We start from the raw sequence: 20,180 nt of genomic DNA, 5'->3' as shown, positions 1-20,180 counted from the left end.
TGCACGCAGGCCCTGTGCAAAGGCTCGCTGTGTAAGGGCTGAAATCAAATTCCTCTCTCCCAGTCTTGTGGCAGTGGCTTGGTTACCACCAGGGTCTCCCACCCTCCAAAGCCTGCTGGGCTTGTGGAGGTCCATTTGCCTTCAGGGATGCAAAATTTCCAGGATGGACCCAGATGGAGGATGGTGGCATGGGGAGGTATGAGGGATTGTGCCCATATTCCTGAGTGGGAATGTGGGGAGACAGCAGCAGGAGGGCAACATGGTGTCGCCTCATGTCCTGTGTAGTGCTGCACCCATATAAACCCCTTGTTGTGTGGATCCAGATGCTGGCAGCACCTTCCTTGGGGAATGTTACGTGTTGTGAAGATGGTTTCAGCAAGGTGCATCTCCGTTGGGAAGCAAAGAGCAGAGCTTGTGGGGTGCTGGCATTGAGGGAGAGGGGAAGGCAATGGGGAAATGGGAGAGGAAAATACGGTCCTGCTGGAGGGATGGGGCAGGGGGAGGGTGCTGGGGGGTTAAGCAGTGGTGAGTCCCTGCGATGTGGATACAAGGGGGGTTTGGAGGGATGCAAGGGCTACCTTGGGCACACAGAACCCAACAAGGTACCCAATAAGGTTGCCTCCAAGGTACCCATTACCTTGTTGTCCACCCAGGGCTTCGGAGCCAGGCAGCAGCTCTGGCAGCCCTGGTGGGGCTGCGGGGCAGGGCTGAAGGCAGGAAACACAACTCCCTTCCCCATGCCCTGGATATTTGTTACTAAATGTTTATTGCAATATGTGTGCAAACAGGACAAGTATGGGTGAAGAACTGTTCTGACACTTTTTGCTGCCTTTCTATATATGCAGGTCATTGAATTTCTCCTGCCTGTAAACGCACAAGTCCTTATTCCTTACTTCCTAATGACCAGAGTAAAGGGAAGGTGATAAAAAAAAATGTTTGCTATCCACTGTGAGCACAAAGGGAGCACACAGAATAATGGACTGTTCACCTTCCCACAGCTGGTCTCCTTCAGCACACGGTCTCAGTCAGCTGCTTGGTGCATTAGCAAGGTGTTACTAAACAACCTCCTCTTTTCTATCATTTTAGTTAAGCAATAAGTTGTTTGGGACATTTCCAGCCATATAGAGCAATGGAGTGTACCCTACAGTACAAAAGATGTAGACACAAGTTTCTGCAGTGTGCTACTCTGCATCCATACTTTTCTGAAAGTCACTAATTTCTCATGATTCATTTCAACTTAAAAAAGCAGAAAACAGTATGTATAAATATCATGCCATGCTGTAGCAATTCAGTTAATTATAAACTCAGTATTGTAGAAATAGAATCGAAAAGGAGATCCATCTCTCCTTCTATAATGCCCTTAAGGGCTGCACAAAGATCCAATGCAATTTTAAATCCTTTGAAATCAATCCTTGAGAAGAAAGGATGCTCTTCTCTTATATATAAAAAAAAAAAAAAAAAAGTGAACTTTCAAATCTTATTAGAAAAAACAAATCTCTCTGAATAAACTCTATCCTCCGTTTCCTGCCGCCGGTGCCTAAACCATATATTACAGAGTAAGCTCTGCATTTTGATCCCCAAATTAAGTAAATTACTTCTAATAAATTGCTTTGTCACAAGCACAGTTAAGCTGGAAATACCGCATGCATTCTTATAATTGCCAGCATTAAATCTCCATGAGAATTGCAAAAGGAAAACCTCTGCATTTTGAGCTTTGTAACTCCTTTGTGTATTTTATACTACGGAAAATACTGTCTGCGCTTTCAAATGTTAATAACTGGCGTTTTCCACCTTAGGTTCTCAAAGCTCTTTGCAAAGAAAGGCAAACAATGAAAGAATGTGAAAAAGGCTTTGGGGAGAGAGAAAATTAAATTACACTTATGCTCTTATGAAGTATCAGAGGACAAAAAAGGCAAGCAGCTTTTGCAGAAAAAAAGGCTGAGAAGCACAGAGCTTACAGAACAGAGCTGGGAAGGACATTTGGGTTACTGAAAATGCACATGGGGCCAGGTATCTGTATAGAACCCAGACATGTATCTCCCAAGGCTTGCTCCACTGCTGCCATCCCCACCAACCAGCCCCAGCTGGGCCTGCCCAGCCCTCTCCTCCCCTCCCTTCACCTCAGACAAAGCTGGTGGAGGAGGTCAATGCTCTGGTTTCTTCTGATTGTTGGGGACTCTTCCACAAGAAGCTAAGTAGGTAACTTTGGAGCCTGGTGGCATCTGGGAGATGTAGGGATGTATGAATAAGCAATCTTTTTCAATCCAGCAATTAAAAACAAAAATGTTGTGAACAGGTTCTAGGTTTCATATGCCAGTGAGAGGTGCCTGTGGGTTTTCATGGCTCACAGAGAGGGTTGGGACTTTGCAAATAGGTGCTGCAAAGACAAGTGTGAGGGGAAAAGAAGGTGTTTAGGACCAGACAAAGTGGAAATGTTTCGTGCTGCCGCACCCACAGCTCTACACCACCACCTTGCATGATCAGGTGAGTGCTTGGACTGCAGGCTTCAAAATGCTGGTGGCTTCTGCTGCATCTTGCTAGGAGGCTGGGAGTCCCAGGGAAAAGGTCAGAGAATAATTAAGCTCAGAGGAAAGGCATCTGCCCTATTAATTTTGCTGAGTTATAGCTGCAGCCATACCTTGGTGTGCCCAGAAGTTCAGTTTTTGCATTTCCTATGATAGCTCACAGAAGTAGAGCAGTGCAAAGGTTGCGTAAAATCTCCATTGTGAATTTATTTGTAGGCTCTTATGTCCTGGTAATGGTTTCTGTGAGTCCCTTACCATGAAGTGAAAAGATGTTTATGATGGGTGAGAAATGTGGATTGTGTGTTATGCACATGTAATGTGCAGGGAGAACAGAAGACACAATCCTGATTCACGCTAGTGTCAGAAAAGGAGGCATCAGGCCTGTGGAGCTCTGTTAAATGGTGTGTTCCCGTCCTCAGTGAGCTAATAAAGGACAAAACCAAGCTGTGTCAGCTGTGATGTTAAATATTATGCGCTACCCTGCGTTATAGCTCACTGAGTGCTTGGGCTGTTTGCTCTGGTTTGGTGGGGTGGTAGAGCTGCTGTTGACAGTGTGCTAACAACCCCAACGAGCTGTAAATATTCGCTAGTGAGGCCACTGGTGCATCGTGCAGTGGTTCTGTACTCAGGCCCAGCTGTGTTTGCTGAACGCCCCTTTCACTGCCTCCTCAATACACGGGCTTTCTGCCATTAAGCCGTTTTTGCCATGGATTGGGATAGTCCGTATATATACTTTACATTAATACTTGAAGGAGTTCAGATGCCCAAATCTCAGTTTCTCTTCTTTGTGCCACTGTATGGGAAAGCCTGTAAATAAACCTGCAAGTGCTGACTCTTTCCATCCAGCTGTTTTTGTCTAACTAAGCAGACAGTGGACAATAGGAGGGGACAATTACATCTTAAAGCTTTGTTGCTGCTTTGAAGTGAATTTCCTTGGTCTTCACAAAACTAATGCTTCATAGCCCAGTCTAGTCTTCATAGGTCAGGTAAAATACAAAATCCAATCTTTAATAAAGTTCAGAAAATTTAACCGTAACTTCCTGGCCCTGTTGGTGGAGCTCTGGTATGAGCTCTCTCTCTGGCTACTTCTCCAGAGCATGCCTGGCATCAAATGGAGGTTGCACTGGCCATTTGAGAATACATGCTGTTCTTAAACAACATCTAATGACACCACTTTACTAATTGTCTTCCTGAGAAGCATTATGGGATAAGTGATCCATTTATGATAAAAGAAAGAAACTTTAAATTTTCCTCTGTACTAATTCATCGCTTTCCTTTTGTTCTGGGAAGCACATTTTTTCACCTCTCTGCAGGGAACCTCTTCAAGACAGACGCAGTAAAAATTCTATTGTGAGGAAGGACATCCAATCCTGTACAATACTGCCTTTCTGTTTTCTTTGTTTCTTTCAGTAAGTGAATGCATATCATCATCTAGCAAAAAGCCACCTTACAAGAATGAGTAAGAAAATTAAAATAGGTACTGATTTCATATAAATTGGATTAATTTGCAGTAAGTGTTTGCTTTGAGGCTGTTCTATTTCTTTTCACACCTAGGGTGGAAAAGGGAATCGGTGTACCTATATATATATATATATATATATATATATATTTATATATATATATGTGTATCAAAAGGGAATCAGCGTAATCAATAACCTTATTCTGCAGTGCCTAGACACTTGGTCTTGGTGTCCTCTTGACTCTATACTGTTCACTTGTTCTGTGAGTTGGCCTCATCTTGAGATGCTGTGGATGAAATCTCTGCTAGTTAAAATAAATCAGTTGGCTGTTTCTTGCAAGGGAATAGAATTTCTGTCCCATATCTTGGGATAAAAAGGGACAACCTTTTCTGCCCCTGCTCCAAGTGACAAGTATAAACGCACGTGAGAAGGAAGAAGAAGAATAGGGGTTGTTTCCCTCTGCTATCCTCTGTGTCCTTCTTCCCTGAACACCATGGGGAAGGATGCAGGCATAATCCTGGCTGCTTGGGTCTGGCAGGAGCGAGTGTAGCCACTGGGGGGAAGATCATGTGTTTTGGTCAGTGGCTCAGCAGCTGATCCTACAGGCATGGTCATGTTTCAAAACTGCTGTGACCATGAACATTGCAGCTGTGCCCTTATGCAAGGCTGGGGGGATTTGACCCTGGATTTGCAAGGGATGATGTTTGTGATGGCTCTTTCTGGAGGGAAGCAGAGGTGGTGGGGTTTACTTCGGTCACATGGCGTCTTAATCGCAAGGTTTTACACAGTCAGGGTCAACACTATGCTGGTGGTGTAAGGAATGTGAGCTGAAGCCCTGAATTTTCATCACTGCAAGGGGTAGAGGAATTCTCTCTGTGATATTTAGCGATTTCTGCAGCTGAATGGCATTATTGACTACAACATTTCAAATGAATAACCCTACACAGATATTGCACTGCTGCAATGTGCATAATTGTAAACACTCCTCAATATCTTTCTTCCCACCCCCCTCAGCCAAAGCACAAACACTCATTTCAGGGCTAAAGATATACTCTTCAATCACTTCTGACATTTCTTTGTTGCTGCCTAATGAAGGCTGGTTTGATGGGCTATGTAGAAGGGTTATATAAGCACTCGCAGAGGCTTTGTTGTAGGATCACAAGTGGGCAGCAGTTGCAAATGTTAGCATTTGGCTCTGGAGTTTCTTTAATCACAAGCCTGAATGCCTGCATGGTGCAGGGGACCATGTCCCCCCCTGTCTGGGTTTCCTGAGTCCCAGTGAAATGTCATGGCATAGAGAACTAAGAGGCTCAAACAGCAGCCACGCTGCTGTCCTTGCCTTGCTGACAAGGGGCCTCTGTGTGTCATTGTCTGGGGGGAGATGGCCCATGCGGGACATGCCAGCTGCTCCTCTCAGCTTTCCCAAGCCTTTCCAAACACTCTTACAGCCTGCTTCCTTCTTTAATTGCATTATTTGGTTTTTAAGCTTGTTGCTGAGCAAGTGTGGCTGGCCCACGCCTGGCTCTCAACTGGCCCATGTGGGCCTTGTCCTGTTGTTGCTGTGGGTCTGTTCTCCCATCCTCCATTTGCAGCCTGGGCCTACGCACCAGTTTACACACCAACAGGGGTGAGCTGGCAGTCCTGAAGGGAGTCTGGAACAGCTTCCGTGCTCTGTTGTCTTCATCCTGGTGGATGAAAGCAGTCGGTCCAGAATGGGGCTTCCAGTTGCCATCTGTAGGCTGGGTGGTAGGGTGCTTCTGCCTTGTGAAGGAGAGGTGGCTTGGCTCTGGGCAGTGAAATGCTGCAGGACCACCAGGTAACAGAGGAGGAGGTAAACCTGCTGTTGTGGTTAAGTAGAGGAAACCAAGTCAACACTGGTAATGACTGCAACTGTCCAGACTACAGCTAGTTTTCACTCTACTTACTGTGCAAGACCCCATATTAAAATATATGATAAATCCGAATTTTTCATGGCAGAATTACTTTTGCTATTCAGAAAGTGATATTAGAGGCAACTGAGGCATGTTAGTTTCATTAAAACCTTTGGGATCTTAGAGCTGAGAGATCATAGGAATAAATGCTTTGCCTTGCCTCAAGTCCCAGTGGCCTGGCAGTAGCTCCCTCAAGCTGTAGGGAGATTTGGATCTCATCTCTGGAGCTAGAAATTAAACTTTAAAATTACTGAACTGGTCATTAGCCTGGGATGATTTTGTCTGAAACAGCACTTGTAAATGCTTCTGTACTTGGGTACCTTTCAGTGAATGAAGCCAAGCATTGTGTCATCAGGTAACATGGTGTCAATCCAGTACTAGCTAAAGCCCTTTTCCCACTCCCTTTAAATCTACATATAGGCCACAAGCTGTCCCCAAAATTGCCTAGCTTTTTCTTGGAGAAGTTAGCTTTGCTAATTTCATGTAGAAGTTTCCCTGTGTTGTAAGAAGTGCTGCAAATCAGCTTGGTTTCTCTCCCCTTCTGTATGAAGAGAGTATGATATGAATCCATTTAAAATTTACCTCTGGTGTGTGGCAAGGCTTTCCCAGGTCACACCACCAAGACCTGCTTGCTCATTTATACTGCCAAACATTGTTCTTGACTCCAGGCTTCCTTTTGAAAATATTGTGGTGAATGTGACCTACAGGCTCTCCTGTTTGGGCAGCTTCCACTGACCTTGCATAGGACCCAACAGATGTGCCTCCAGCCACACGTACACCCTCCATGGTCATCTGGACTTTGCTCAAGCAGTGGCTCCTCGCAGTGGTCAGGCTGGCTGGTGCACAGCATCAAAGGCTACCAGAGGCTTGTGAATATCAGCAAGGGAGAGGTGGCATTGCAGTGATCTCTGCGAGTCCTTCCACTTCTTTTTTACTAGGATACATGCTATTGCATAATTAAATGGTGTATGTTTGTTATCCCCAGAGGGCTTTTGTCGCATTCAATGAGCAGTAAAGATGATGATTATTGACATGGACAGCTGGTAGACAGTATTCAGAGTGTGTCCCTGATTTTTTTTTTTTTTTTTGTATTGGCAATAGGATTATTATTTTTCATGTAGTAACTCTCTGATATGTTGTTATTGCAGTACTATTTGGACATCCCTTGAATCTTTACTTTATTCTTGTACTTCTTCTGCACATCAAGTAGTACCCCTGAGTGGGGGGCTGGCGTGAAGTCCTCACTGAATTAGGCTGCAATTAGGCACTTCAGACCACATGGTATACACAGACCCATTTGACCCTACAGGCACCTTCACTTTGGTCTGCAAAAGTGTTCCTGAAGTGTTTGCAAAAGTCTTTTGCATTTGTTGATGCACTGAATAGGTTCAGACTTTGTTCTTTGGCGATTTGAGAAGTAGGCAGAGGGACAGATGCAGCACTGAAAGAGAACCTGATCTGCTAGGCTGGCTTATAAATAGTGCTTAACTGTCCAGGTAGTTCAAAATACTGACATGGTAGCATTGCTCCTTTTTTCATTATTGCCCAGAGGTGAGAGCATTCACTGGGGCAGCAGAACAAAGCTCTAGTACAGCCTCACCCTTGGGAAAGGATTTTTCCCTCCATCTCTTCTTCAGATGAGAAGTGCCAACCATAGGACGCACTTGGATTGGTGCACCTTGTAGCTACCTTATCTTGTTAGTCCTCACAGCAAAGAATAAAGGATTTCTAGGTGTGGAAAGAAACCCTGCAAAGGTGTGCAAGCCTGAGTAGTTCGCACTGTAGTAGAGTCATTGTAAAGTCATTGTCTTTGAGAGGTCAAGGGAGACTTGACCAGACTTGATCTCTGCTACCAGAAATGCTTTACATGAGTCATTAGATAAAAAGGCATAAATAGCACAGAGAACAGGGACTGGTATGCAGTATGCTGTCCTTCTTCCTCTAACTACACGCTCAGGTTATTCATGTTACCATTAGAAATGTCAAAGCTATGAAGAAATGCTGTTATGTATTTCAAAGTGCTGACACCCAAAGGGATTTTCAGCTCTGCAAAAATGTCAGCAGGGAAAACGTGAGCCCAAAAGGTTTTCTTAGCATAAACGAACAAATTATAGCTTTATCATATTTATTTTTTCCTCAATCAGTTGCAGCTATTTTTAAGTGTGGAAACTGAATGTAAGTAATTCATGCTTAACTTTATTGCTTGAACTGTGTAGCCTAAGTAAAATGGTTGTGTCAGCAACGGGAATACTGGTAATCCGCTTACAAGGTCAAGTTGTATGTACAAACCTTAATAACTGCAGTGACCGTGGTGTAATGGATATGTTGGTTATTATGAATAATCTAGATAAGAAATAGTCAAGTAAGAGTTGATGAGATATTGATGCACATGTAAAGACATTAATTGTGTAGCCATTAAGAATTCACCTGCTCAAGTGTATTACTGTTAATCAAAACAGGCAATGTTTGGAAATGAATATGTAGGGTAGTTAAAGGCATATTTAAAAGGTGGCTCAAGTGTTTCAAGCGTTTTGCAGAGTGACTTTTAATAAGCTGAAGCATGTCATTTTTGCCAGAGTGCTTTAGTGTTGCCAACAGGGCTGTGAGTACAGAAATGGATAACAAACAGCAAGGTTTGCTGGCTGCGTTCCTTGCATCTAGCAGTAAAAGAGAGCTAACGTATGTCTCAGATCCCTCTGGAAAAAGCCAGCAAATGCTGACAGCATCCTTTTGAAATGGTAGGATTGCTTGTCCTACCACATTCAATTACAAATTTCACAGTAGTATCCAGTGTTGAGTAAGAGATACAGAAGGAGCCTACATGCCAGAGCTTCTATGCCAAATGGAGGAAGATCTGAACACATTTCTCTTCCAGCATGACGAGAAATTCCTGACCATTTGGCTGCTAGCAATAGTCATGGGATCTCATTTGTGCAGGCTGGTACTAGAGCATTCAATTAAAAGCACATTTTAAAAGGACCCTGGTGGAAGCAGTGTAAGACCTGGGCCCATGCTGCCTGCCTGCTGTGATGCCTTCACATGGTGATGTGGCAGCACTAGGATGTCCTCTTTCATGGAGATATGATATGTTTCCACCTTTGATGTACCACCTGCTTTTAGCATTAGAAAATGTGAAAACAAAATATTTCAGAACTGACAGCTTAGGAGCAGCTGGTTCTTTGCTTCATCCAGGGGCGCAGGACCTCCCTTCTCAGACCATCTCAGACTGAGAGCATTCAAAGCCACAGTGTCCCAGGAGAGCATCCTTATCACCAGTGTATTGGTTGTGACAAGAGCCCTCTTGCATCTCTCCTGATAAAACTCATCCACTGCAAAAGCAAACAGAATGTTTGGGGAATGTGATGTTGAGGGAGGGATAATTTGGCTCCAGGCCTTTGTATGCCATTTACATGGTATTTCACTGTTACTGGGTGAAAATCATAGGATTCCTTCATCTACCTTCAGCAGACCTAGGTCATGTCTTCCCTAGCTGATGCTCTCAAGCCCCTCAGCTCTTTGTTGCTCCCTGGCCAGTGGCATGGGCTTGGCAGGTGGAGCAGCCTCCTGTGGAGGGAGAAACAGGGGCCAGCCTCATCCAGGCAAGTATGGGACCACAGACAAAAGGAGAAAATGCAGAACAGGTGAGCAGGATGGAGGCAAAGCATTCTGCAAATTAACCTGCACACTTGAAAACCTGAAGTGCATCCTCTTACCTGCACTTGAGCAGTAATGGGTTCTGGATGGTGTTTTGTTATTTTTTTTTCTTTTCTCTGTCTTCAGGCACTTGCAGGTGCCTTGCGTGTAGCTACAGGAGCTGTTGCTTTAGGGCTAGAGGCTTAACAACAGGAGGAACTTCAGTGACAAATGTGCTCGTGCTTTTACTGGGCCCGGAGCACAGGTTGGTGCCTGCAAAGGCATCTATCCTCTTTTCCCCTGAGTAACCAGCAAAACCAGATGTTCTGCTCTACAGACAATGCAGTCTCATGGTACTACCCTCTATCCACAAAGCATGGTAGCCTTAGGAATGGCAGGAGGGAGGTGTGCGCAGCCCAGTCACAGCTTTTGCTGTGTTAGCGGTTTCTAGTTGTGTTCCAGCAGGTATGTATCCTTCAGCTGCTCCTCTGCCTCTCTCCCTCTTATCTCGCTGTTCTGTTCATGTTCTGGTTCATTTTAACTACTCTCTCATCTCTGTCTCACTGCTGTGTACATGTGCAATAGCATATGAACTAGCAGAGATTTTGGCTGGCACGCTGATGGAGTGGGAAGGGGCGCAGACTCCTGGAAAAGGCCTTGTTGCTCTGCTGCCCCCCCCCTTGCAATTTTCCCATCTTTCTGCATCAAAGTCTGGATCCCACAGATCATTGGCATTGTTACAGTGCAGTGGGGCAAGTACTTTCCCTAAACATCCACGAGTTAGTGTAAATGCAAACTAAATGCCAGCCTGGCATCAAGCCATATCTGATGGGGACATATGTCCTGCCTCCCTGCGGGGACACCTGGGTGCATGCAGCAGTGGCAAGGCCTCGTCCAGCAGTGCTGCTAAGGTAGGTTTTGGGTTAGGCCTAGAAGCTTTCAAAACTGCGTGGCAGCTTTGGCTAGCCCAGCCTGGCTTCATCCAGCTGGGACAGGGTTTGGCCCTAAATGGCTTCGTCTGTTTCGGCAGTTACAGCATGCACTTTTATCTGGAAGTCAACAGTTTACTTATTTGCTTTTAATTATTTATGGTAATGAAGTAGCACCCATGTTTCAATTTTCCACAAAGACGAATATTCTTGTAGTTAGATCTGTGGCCATGAAAGAAAACAGTTCCTGACTGTTGCTTATAATGTTTATTTGTTTTTAACTTCAAAACGCAGGTGATTTTCTCAAAACAAATAGAGTAATGGAGGAAATTAAGGTGGGCTCTCTTTGCTTTTCCAAATGTGTTTCTTGGGAAAGTTACAAACTTGTGCAAAACAACTGCATTTTAGCATACCTGGATGGTGAAAGATTCCATAAAGTCATAAATATCAGTGAGCCTGGCAACAAATGGTTTTGTTCCCCTCCACTCCCCTTGCTTAGCATGCAAATGTCACTGAATAAACCCCCAAAATTTCCAGGGCTAATGCATAGTAATTAGCTGTGTACTCAGAGACTTCTATAAAAATGTGTAAAATGGGGAATTAGGACCATATACCTCCTCACTTCCATGTTGAAAAATAAACTTGATGGAATAATTGGATATTATAGTATCTGATAACCTTGCTGCTGATTTAATTCTACAATTTTGCTATTTAAACCACTTAGTTGATTTATCTATTTTTTTTTTAGGCAGGTACAAAAACTTTCTTTAGAGCAGCAGCAAAGTGTTGGATTATATTCTGTAAATAGCTCTGATGCCATACTTTGCCAATATTCTTGCAGGCTTAATGTCCTTGGTTTCATTGCCTGCATGGCATCTCTTGCTCCACCTTAATAGTCATGTAGAAAAACAATCAAGCTGGAGGCACATCAGGAAAATTAAAGCCAGCTTTTTGGCTTTAATGAATGGGCACACTACAGCCAGGCCCTGCTTACTGGGAAAGTTGGGAAAGATGGAAATAATTCTGCAAACAAACAAGGAAAAGTGTAAAGCCACTGTTGAACCTACAGTGACTACAAAATGCCGAGATCTACAGCTCTGTCTTGCATAGACAAACAGGGAGTGGTCCTCTATGGCTGAGACTGTTAAAGAGTAAAAAAAACAAACAAACAAACAAAAATTTGGAAATGTAATCTCATAATTAATACAGTTTGGATGGGAACATTAGTGATCTTTTTGCTAGCTAATCCATTGTCTTCATAAGTCAGCCTTCCTTTTTTTTTTGTATACATGTGAATATGGAATGTTTCTGGCACTGGGTGTGCTGCCCACATTATAACATGCTTTGTAGCATTTTGTACCTACACAGAATGAAAATATCACTTTGTCATCTGATTTGCTTGAATTGCATAACCATCAGTGCTATAGCAAGAAACAGATGGATCGGGAGTTGGGAGATCACTCAAGCAGTGATCTGAAGAGGATCTTGCTGAACACAAAGTGGGTGAGTGCGTTAAGTGGCCACAAAACTCACAGTCTATCACATTCAATGTCAGGGTTATTAGATGGTGTATCACGAATGCCAAAATATTCTTCCCTATTTGCTGGAGGTGGAGTGTTGCTTGGACTTCCCACCCCAGAATCAGGGCTCGGTGCAGGGTGCATATCTGCTGCATACTTCTCTTCTTTCTTTGAAGGCTCTTGTTTTTGCTTGAGGTTTTTGAAACGTTTGAGCTTCACAGGGTCCTTGACTTCCTTGGCACAATGAAACAAGATGAAAATGTCCCTCCGAAACTTGGAGCTCATTCCAAAGTAGATAATGGGATTGTAGAAACTGGCAGACTTAGCAAACAAACTGGCAAGGATGCTGGTAAGGTTGGGCACAGGGTGACCGTAGGCAGACCATATAGAGATGACAGCATATGGTGACCATGCAATAATGAAGGCTGTGCAAATGACAATAGAAACCTAGAAGAAAGATGAAAAATAGCCTTAAATCTATACTGGGAGACTGCATCAGGGAAGAAATACACTGGTAATAGTAGCTTGAAAACACAGCTGGAAGGGAAACGTTCAGCTTCTACTGAAGGTATGGCTCACAGGAGTGTACAGACAAGCAAAAGTTTTGCTTTGATGGAGCCAGGTAGGCATAGAAGTTAGATACCTAATTTGGGTATGAGGTGTGCTTGAGCAATGCCTCATCTAATGGAATGAAAATAGCTACAACCCCCTGAATGTTTATCTGAACTCAGAAGACTTAGGATAGATTTAGGTCTAGGAAAAGTAATTTGAAAGTTCCCTTGTTGCTTTTTGAGCACACACACAAGTTACATCTCTGCTGAAAGAAAAGGGAATATGCCAAACAAAACTTCAGTTTTTGTGCTGTATAACCTGCTCCAGTTATATTTAAATTATTTTTCTCGTGTTATGTAGGACTAATATTAGCCAACTAAGGGAGCAGGAATTTTAAACAATCCTTATGTTAACTTCACTGAGTTCAGACTTTGTCACTAAAGATTACAGAGAAATTAAATGTGAGTGGTGGGTTTTGTTCTCTTCTGTTCTCTTCTTAATTTTTGGATAGACAGCTTTCACTGAGATGAATCCTACCCAATATGAAACCCACACTCACCCTGGTGACATCCCGCTCCATTCTCCTCTGTCTGTCTGTGGGATCGCTGAGTCCTGTTAATGCATGGCTTAGTTTGACAGTGTTGATAATTGACACATATGAGAAGACCATGACTGTCACAGGTAGGAAGAAACAGCAGATGAAAATGGAGACAATGTAGGACTTGTAGATTGTAGAGAAGTTGGCTTTTGCCCAGTCTATTTCACATGTTCCGTACATGCGATCTGGAAAACAAAAATAAGTTGGTTAGCAGTTTTAGAACATTTATCTGGTTTTGCATGATTAATATATCAATTTAGAAGCTGTATTTTTCTTCTTTTAGGCAGTAAAGAATGGAGTGCTCTTTCTGATTTAATGAGCTGTGAAACAATCTCCTACATAAACAATTTTTCAAGACTGGCTAGACCATAACAAGTTTTAATGCATATTATCATTCTGTACCATTTAGATTTCCTGTGTAGATCCATAATGCACAAACTGTTGATTTAAGATAGGAAATTATGATGCTAATTGTGGATTAACTTAGTAGGTTTGATATTCCTCTGTAGCCTGTTATTTGACAGTGTTCTATGTAGTAACTTTCTAAGACGAGCTCTATACCAGCATAACAAGCAATTGCAGGGACAATATGTCATGTGTAAGAATTCAATACTTACATAGCAAAGTAGGAAGTAAAAGTATTGAGTTTATTATTATTTTTTTTTAAATAGAAGCAAAATGGTAATGAACGTTTTACTCTAGTGAGAGATGAAAGCAAATTGATACAGCTGATCAAAATTATGGGAAGATGAAGCATATAAATACAGATGATATGCTGTTAATGGAAAGGATATAATTTGCAAATGTGTTCTTACACAAAACTTGAATTTTATGTCATTAAGGATTTTCTATATTTTGTGAGTTGTTGATTTTTGGTTTAAGGGAAGAAAGCTATTTTGTGTGTGGTTTAATATTATTATTACTATTATTGCTATTATTCCTCCCCTGACAGCCATGGCAGTAAACCAAATTATAAATAATTGAAGCATAAACCAAAATTACATAAATCAAGTATTAACAAGTCCTGGAAATACAACACAGGTGAAGCTTGCATGATTTAGCAACAGATCTCTCCCTGGCATCCAGAAATAATTCTGAAGAAAAAAATCCCTTAATTCCTCATGGGTGATAGAAGGTTTAGATAGGATGAATTAAAGGAGCAAAAGATTAAAATCACTTTCATGAGTCTCATCAAAAAGAGCTCAATATTTTTAACACCAAGAACTTTAGGTGTTGCTGTCTGGATGTGCTCAGTAATAGAATCTCCTTTGCCTTTTTAATCAGTAGATCCCAAGATACAATTCAAATAGATAACCATAGTATCTGGCTTAATTCTGAGTTTCTCATTTGTGAAAACTTCTGACTTCAAAAAAGAAAGCAGCTTCCACATGACATGAAAAGAAAATCCCTCAGTTTTTCTATGAGTCAGAATTCAGGGCTGTGTTTTTCCCTCCCTCATCAGGGACACTGGCAAGTGGCATTTTCAAAAGTCAGTGGGGTCCTGGGGACCTCTGCAGCTGCTGTGAAGAAGTGGCAGATCAGAGGCTGTGTTACATGCCGTGGTCGGCTGGCACCCATCCTGCTCCACTGCCTGCTGCAGAACTTGCCCTTGCTGGACTCCCACATCTTCATGGGTGCCCTTTGTGGAATCGTGTTTGGAATCAGATAGACCGCGATTTCTGAAACTGCTGTGATTCTCAGCAGGGAGAAGCACTCACAGAAGCTGCTATGAAGACTGGCATTAGGAAGCTGAATCCAAATAACAAGCAGGATCCACGGGGGCACTTGGATGCCCTGACAGAGCAAAGAAGTCCCTGACTCCAAGTTAGGGCCAAAAACAGATGTCAGAAATCATTCTACAAATGAAGTATTATTAAGATTATTGGAATATGAAAACACAGCATGCCAGAAGATATACAGAAATGACAAATCTAACCTCCTCCTCAAGTCTTATGACATATCCAGAGTGCAGAAACAAGACATAAAATTAGAACAGTCATTCTGTCCCAAACAAAAGATCCACAGAGCCTAATACACTGATAAAACTGTTTGCTTTGGGATTGTTGGATTTGATTCAACAATCATAGAAATAGCTGCTTTTCTCATGTGTCCTTCAAGGGTGCAGCGATACTTCAAAGCATATGTATGTAATAAATAAACATACACATGCTGCAGCTCTGGCTTTGGCCTTTTCCTGATATTCAGCCTTGCCATAAACCTCACCCTAGTAGTAGACCTTGGAGTCTACTGAGCCTTAGCCCCCAGTTATTGACCCCATGAGCAGGTTCTCGTGGGAAGAAATCTCTTCTCTACCTACACTGTCGTTCTGCAAAGTCTTTTCAGCCACACCAGAGATCTAGGCTTTCTGATTTTTGTTTCCTGATAGTACCTTGTGTTTTCTCCCTATTTTTCCATCTCTGAGCATCATGTTTATATTTTCATAGACCTATAAACACAGCTCTATATTCTGTTTTCCAATTGGTAATCACCATTTCAAATGCACCAAGTTTTTCCTGTATGATTTTAGATTCCTTAGCTCTGAATTATCTCTGACATGTTATTGCCCAGAAGCTCAGCACACCAAAACCCTTCTGCACATTCCCACAGTGAAGCTTTGTTCTCACTGCAAAATGAATGTTATCCAAACTAATACTGTATCCTCAGCAACTTTGTAATTTCATTTTTGCCCCTTGACTCTTGGCTACTGTTTTATGAATATGTTGAATGTTGTAGATCAAAGGGCAGATGTCTACAGGATCCATACACTTGGACAATTTCAGTCATAGAATTTTAGTTGTTAGGACTTCTGTATTATTATTATTATTTGTTCCTAGAAATTTATTTTGATTTGTTTAGAGACTTAACTTGAGACAATTTGTCCACCTTTTCCCCCTAATGAAAGTTTCTGGTGTGAGAAAATTAGCTATTGAATCACCTCAGTGTTCACTAATGAATTATTCCCCCTAGTCCCCCTTCTTTTTTTTTTTTTTTTTTTTTTTTTTTTTTTTTTTGCTAGGGCCTTATCTTGCATCCTAATCACTTCTTGGACTGACAGACTTTCTGGCATCTTTATCATCTTTTGCTATGTTAGTTTTCATACTTTCAAACTGTTTCACCAGATCTTTCTGGCTTGTCTTACTATAGTTTCAAGTTCAACTTGCTGGAACTTGTGTTCTTTTCTAGCTCCCTAATCTTGACAGTTTTTGAAGGATGCCTTTTGGTAATTTCCTTTATCTCACTGCTTAACCATGCCAAATATTTCTGGCCCTATATTCTTTTTTTTTTTCATAGGTAATACACATTTGTGATATCTGCAGAAACAAATCTCTTTAGAGCCCATACCAAAGTAGGCACACTGTGCATATACATCATGCATGATAAATGATTTTCTCAGTTCCACTGATAATCAGTCTGGTTTATCACAAACACCAAGAAAAAAAGCTAAGTATCTTTGTTTAGTTAAGTGGAGAGGTGCCAAATATGTACAACTGAAAGATAACTGTTACCTGTATAACTGCCCCAGCCAAGCAATGGAGCTGCTGACCAGAAGAAAGCTGCTATCCAGATGAGAACCAGAGCCACCGTCATACTGCTGTTGCTGATACAGTGACCTGCAATGGCATGGTTTAGTCAGAAACCTCTTAACCTCTGAAATCTAAAGCCATTATTAGAACAACAAACAATAAAGGAAACACAGCTATTTAAGAAAAGTTAAGTCAGAAATAGGTATTTATAAGAAAAACTGAAATATGAAAACTTGTCTGGATTGTGTTCAAGACCACTTGTAGAGCAGTGGAACTGAACAGCTTTTTAGCAGAAGACAGTGTTTGTTGAGCACTGCAGAACTGGCAAATTCTGTGTCAGTTTTGTTTTGTGATTTTGTAAAAAGCACAAAACAATTCTATGTTGTTTTATATGAAACAAACAATAAATCCTAGGATTTTCTTACTCATTTCAAAGTTTTTGCTGTTAAAAAAGGACAAGAAATATTATCTGGTCAAACTATATTAGTCATTCAGTATAAATGATTTAATCTGTCCCACTGTTGCCATACATTGCGGTAATTTCTTTGTCTACACAGAAAGTATTTATGTGGCCACTAATCTCTGTTCTTCAAAATTTATGTAAAGTTATATTGAGTACTTGGTCAGATTTCCTGAAGAGGCAAACAAATTATGCACACTCTCAGATGAACTTGTGCTGCAGCTTTACAAAAGAGAAACATTTTAAATATGACTTCCTAATTTGCAGTGAATATAAGCTATAGAATACAGCAGAGACAAATTTGAACAGGTTGTTTTGAAAATGAACTTCAACAAATCTAAAACTTCAGCAAACTGCAGAAGAACTTTGTGGAAAAAAAAAGACCTCCCTGTAGAAGCTCTTTTCAGAGCTAATAATGCTCATGCTATTAGAAAAACAAACATATACAATGCATCCAGTGCATTTGTACATGTTTTATATGGAGATACTAGTAAGTTCCTTCTTGAAAGATGGTACAATCCAGTCATAATGAGAGCATGAAAACTTAAAATACATTATGTATGCATGGTGAAAGGAAGACTAGGGAGAATTTATAGAATATGTAGGCATAAAGAGGAGTGACAAAGTAAGGCTCCCAGTGGAGGTCAAAGTTTCAGCAGACAGAAGATCCAAGTTGAATGGCAAGGAAAGGTTTCTCCTGATCCTGTGAAAGAGAGTGTCTTGGGGGAGAGTGGTGACATAAAGAATCACAAAGGAAAAACAGTAGAGGGTGGCATGTTTATGCTCTGATGGGGTCTTCACCTCACATGTAAAGGATTTCAGACTAGATTTGAACAGTGGAGCACTCATATGCCTTTAGAGAGGCATTTATACCAAAGGTATAAATGACATATAAAGGTATAAAAGACATATAAAAGCAAACAAACAACAACATCAAAAACAGAGCACTTGGTGAAAGGTCTCTAGCACTGCAGACAGTAATGAAGAGTAGTTGCTTGAGATATTCAGGTTGCAGATACCAGGACATTGGAAGAGGAGGAATTGTGGGTGAGAAGCTGTGTCTATGATGCCTCACAGACCCAGGAGATAGGCAGGAGACAGAGTAGAGATGGGTTATGGTCAGTTCTGGGAACTGTGCCAGTAATTCTCATCTCCCGTGGTATGAAACTGTCCACTGAGGGGAAGTGGGAAGGGCACATGGGGATGCCAGGCTGCACAGAGCTGTGAACGCTGGAGGCACGATGTGCAGGCTGGGTATTCCCAGTGCCATCTAAGCAGTCCACAATGCCTGTGCTTTCTGAACCAGGGATCTTATCGAGGCTGGAAGCTCTCCTAAATATCATCTCACAGAAGATGAAAATTTGTTGGTTACAGTGATTCTGGGCAAAGAGGTATGAATCACTTGAGAGCTATTTAAGTTGTACTCTAAGAAACCCAGAGAATCAGCAGGTCTTGTCTTCTGCACAAGTAAATTTCAACCATGGTAACCAAAGGGTACTGCTAATAATTTAGCCTTTTTAGGGGTTAACTCTTGAAGGATTCTGTGCAAACATGTTTCTAACATACCTGACTACATTAGGCTATGGTTTCCAGTGCATCTAATTTATACTTCATAAACTGTATAACTGAAAGGAGTACAGATTTAAAACAAATTCAGTGAAGGCAGAACTGGATCTGCCTTTATTCCTTACCTCTCTCAGGATGGCAGCCTTTTATGTAGCGAGTCACACTGATCACTGTAAGGGTATTAATGCTCGCCAGGCCAAAGAGAAGTGTCAGGAAGCCATCAACCTGAAAAACAAAGCAGCACAGGGTGCTCTCTTACTGCAGTGCCGGAGGGGAAAAGAACCACAGGGATTGCTCTTGTCACTTTCATGTTAATGCTCTCGAAAATTTTTCCAGCAACCCAACTAGCAGGGAAATATAAAATGTCAGGAGGAGTCATCTTCTATAGGATCAGTGAGCAAGTAAATGTTCAAAAATTAGAAAAGTGCTCTGTCACGTACATCAGATAAACAAGAAAACACACCCTCACATCTAAGTTTCCCTGAAATGACTTGCCAAATGAAGGAGAAAAAAGATTGAACTCAAGTGAAGAAAACCCCTGAATGTGCACAAAGGGTCTGGATGTGGCCAACCCACTGAGGCAGAGTAAAAACACAAACCAACTCCATGAATTTTAGGCCAAAGAGGAAAGAACATAGGAGGTAATGGGTTCAGCTGAGCAAGAAAAACCTAGCAAAACATTAAATAAAAACATCTGACACTCAATCTTCCAAATGGATTGGGTGTCAGTGCTGGTGTTACTGACTATTTACCAATGCTGATCCTCACCTCCGGCTCCCACTGATGTCAGGTCTCAGCCGCACACGTGCAGGACAGGAACAACTCTGCTGGTGTCAACTGCGAATGTAGGAATGGAGCCACTGCTGGCTGCAGTGAAGGTGGATGCAGCCATCTGCTAGGGAATGCTATCTGACTGGGAAGTGATCCAGGCAAAATACTGAAGGCAGTCCTTTTTTTGTTGTTGTTGAAAGCTTGTGGTGATGTACCAAACCGGGCAGAGCAGAGGAGCTCTTGGAGGTGTCAGTTTTACACCAAGGGAGGCAGGAACACTGAGCAAGTGTCGCTGGACTCCGACTTGGCATTCGAGTTGTAAAATTATCGGAGGGAAGGCACATCATTATTCTAAGGGAACAAACTCCGTCTTTGTGTGAATGGGCACAATTCCCATGGAATTCAATTTATCCCAGAATCTGGGGCTTTAATCCAGGTTCAAAGCTGAGACCATGGCAGATTGTATAAATTAAATTGGGTGAAGGGTTAGGATAGGAAAGGGCGGCTTCATCGTTTTTCACTGGTGTTTTTTCTTGCCACCAACACCCTTATGCTGACTCTAAGTACTTTTTAAGGCCAATGTTTCCAGACCTATTTTAAATGCACACAATACTTGCTATTGCGACAAGCTAAATCCACCTACGCTCTCCTTACAATCAACTCATACTTGATGTATAAATGCGAACAAGGTTCACATCAGAAAACAGATGT

At 42.0% G+C, this 20,180-nt stretch overlaps 1 protein-coding gene across 1 annotated transcript in view; it reads right to left on the bottom strand.

Moving 5' to 3' along the window:
• Positions 1 to 12,007: 12,007 nt before the first annotated feature.
• LOC311207368 (visual pigment-like receptor peropsin) overlaps positions 12,008 to 20,180 on the bottom strand; it is a gene marked incomplete at both ends in the record, with an annotated part of 29,175 nt that continues 21,002 nt past the window's right edge. Inside the window, 4 exons of the mRNA XM_084283373.1 lie at positions 12,008 to 12,445; positions 13,110 to 13,333; positions 16,655 to 16,759; positions 18,824 to 18,923. Of these exons, the coding sequence (XP_084139499.1) occupies positions 12,008 to 12,445; positions 13,110 to 13,333; positions 16,655 to 16,759; positions 18,824 to 18,923 (867 nt within the window). The remainder of the gene's footprint in view (positions 12,446 to 13,109; positions 13,334 to 16,654; positions 16,760 to 18,823; positions 18,924 to 20,180) is intronic.

This window comes from Netta rufina, assembly GCF_964035555.1.
Source record: "Netta rufina genome assembly, chromosome: 3".
Lineage (NCBI taxonomy): Eukaryota > Metazoa > Chordata > Aves > Anseriformes > Anatidae > Netta > Netta rufina.
The sequence above is the reverse complement of the archived record's forward strand: the minus strand, read 5'-3'. Positions and strand labels throughout refer to the sequence as shown.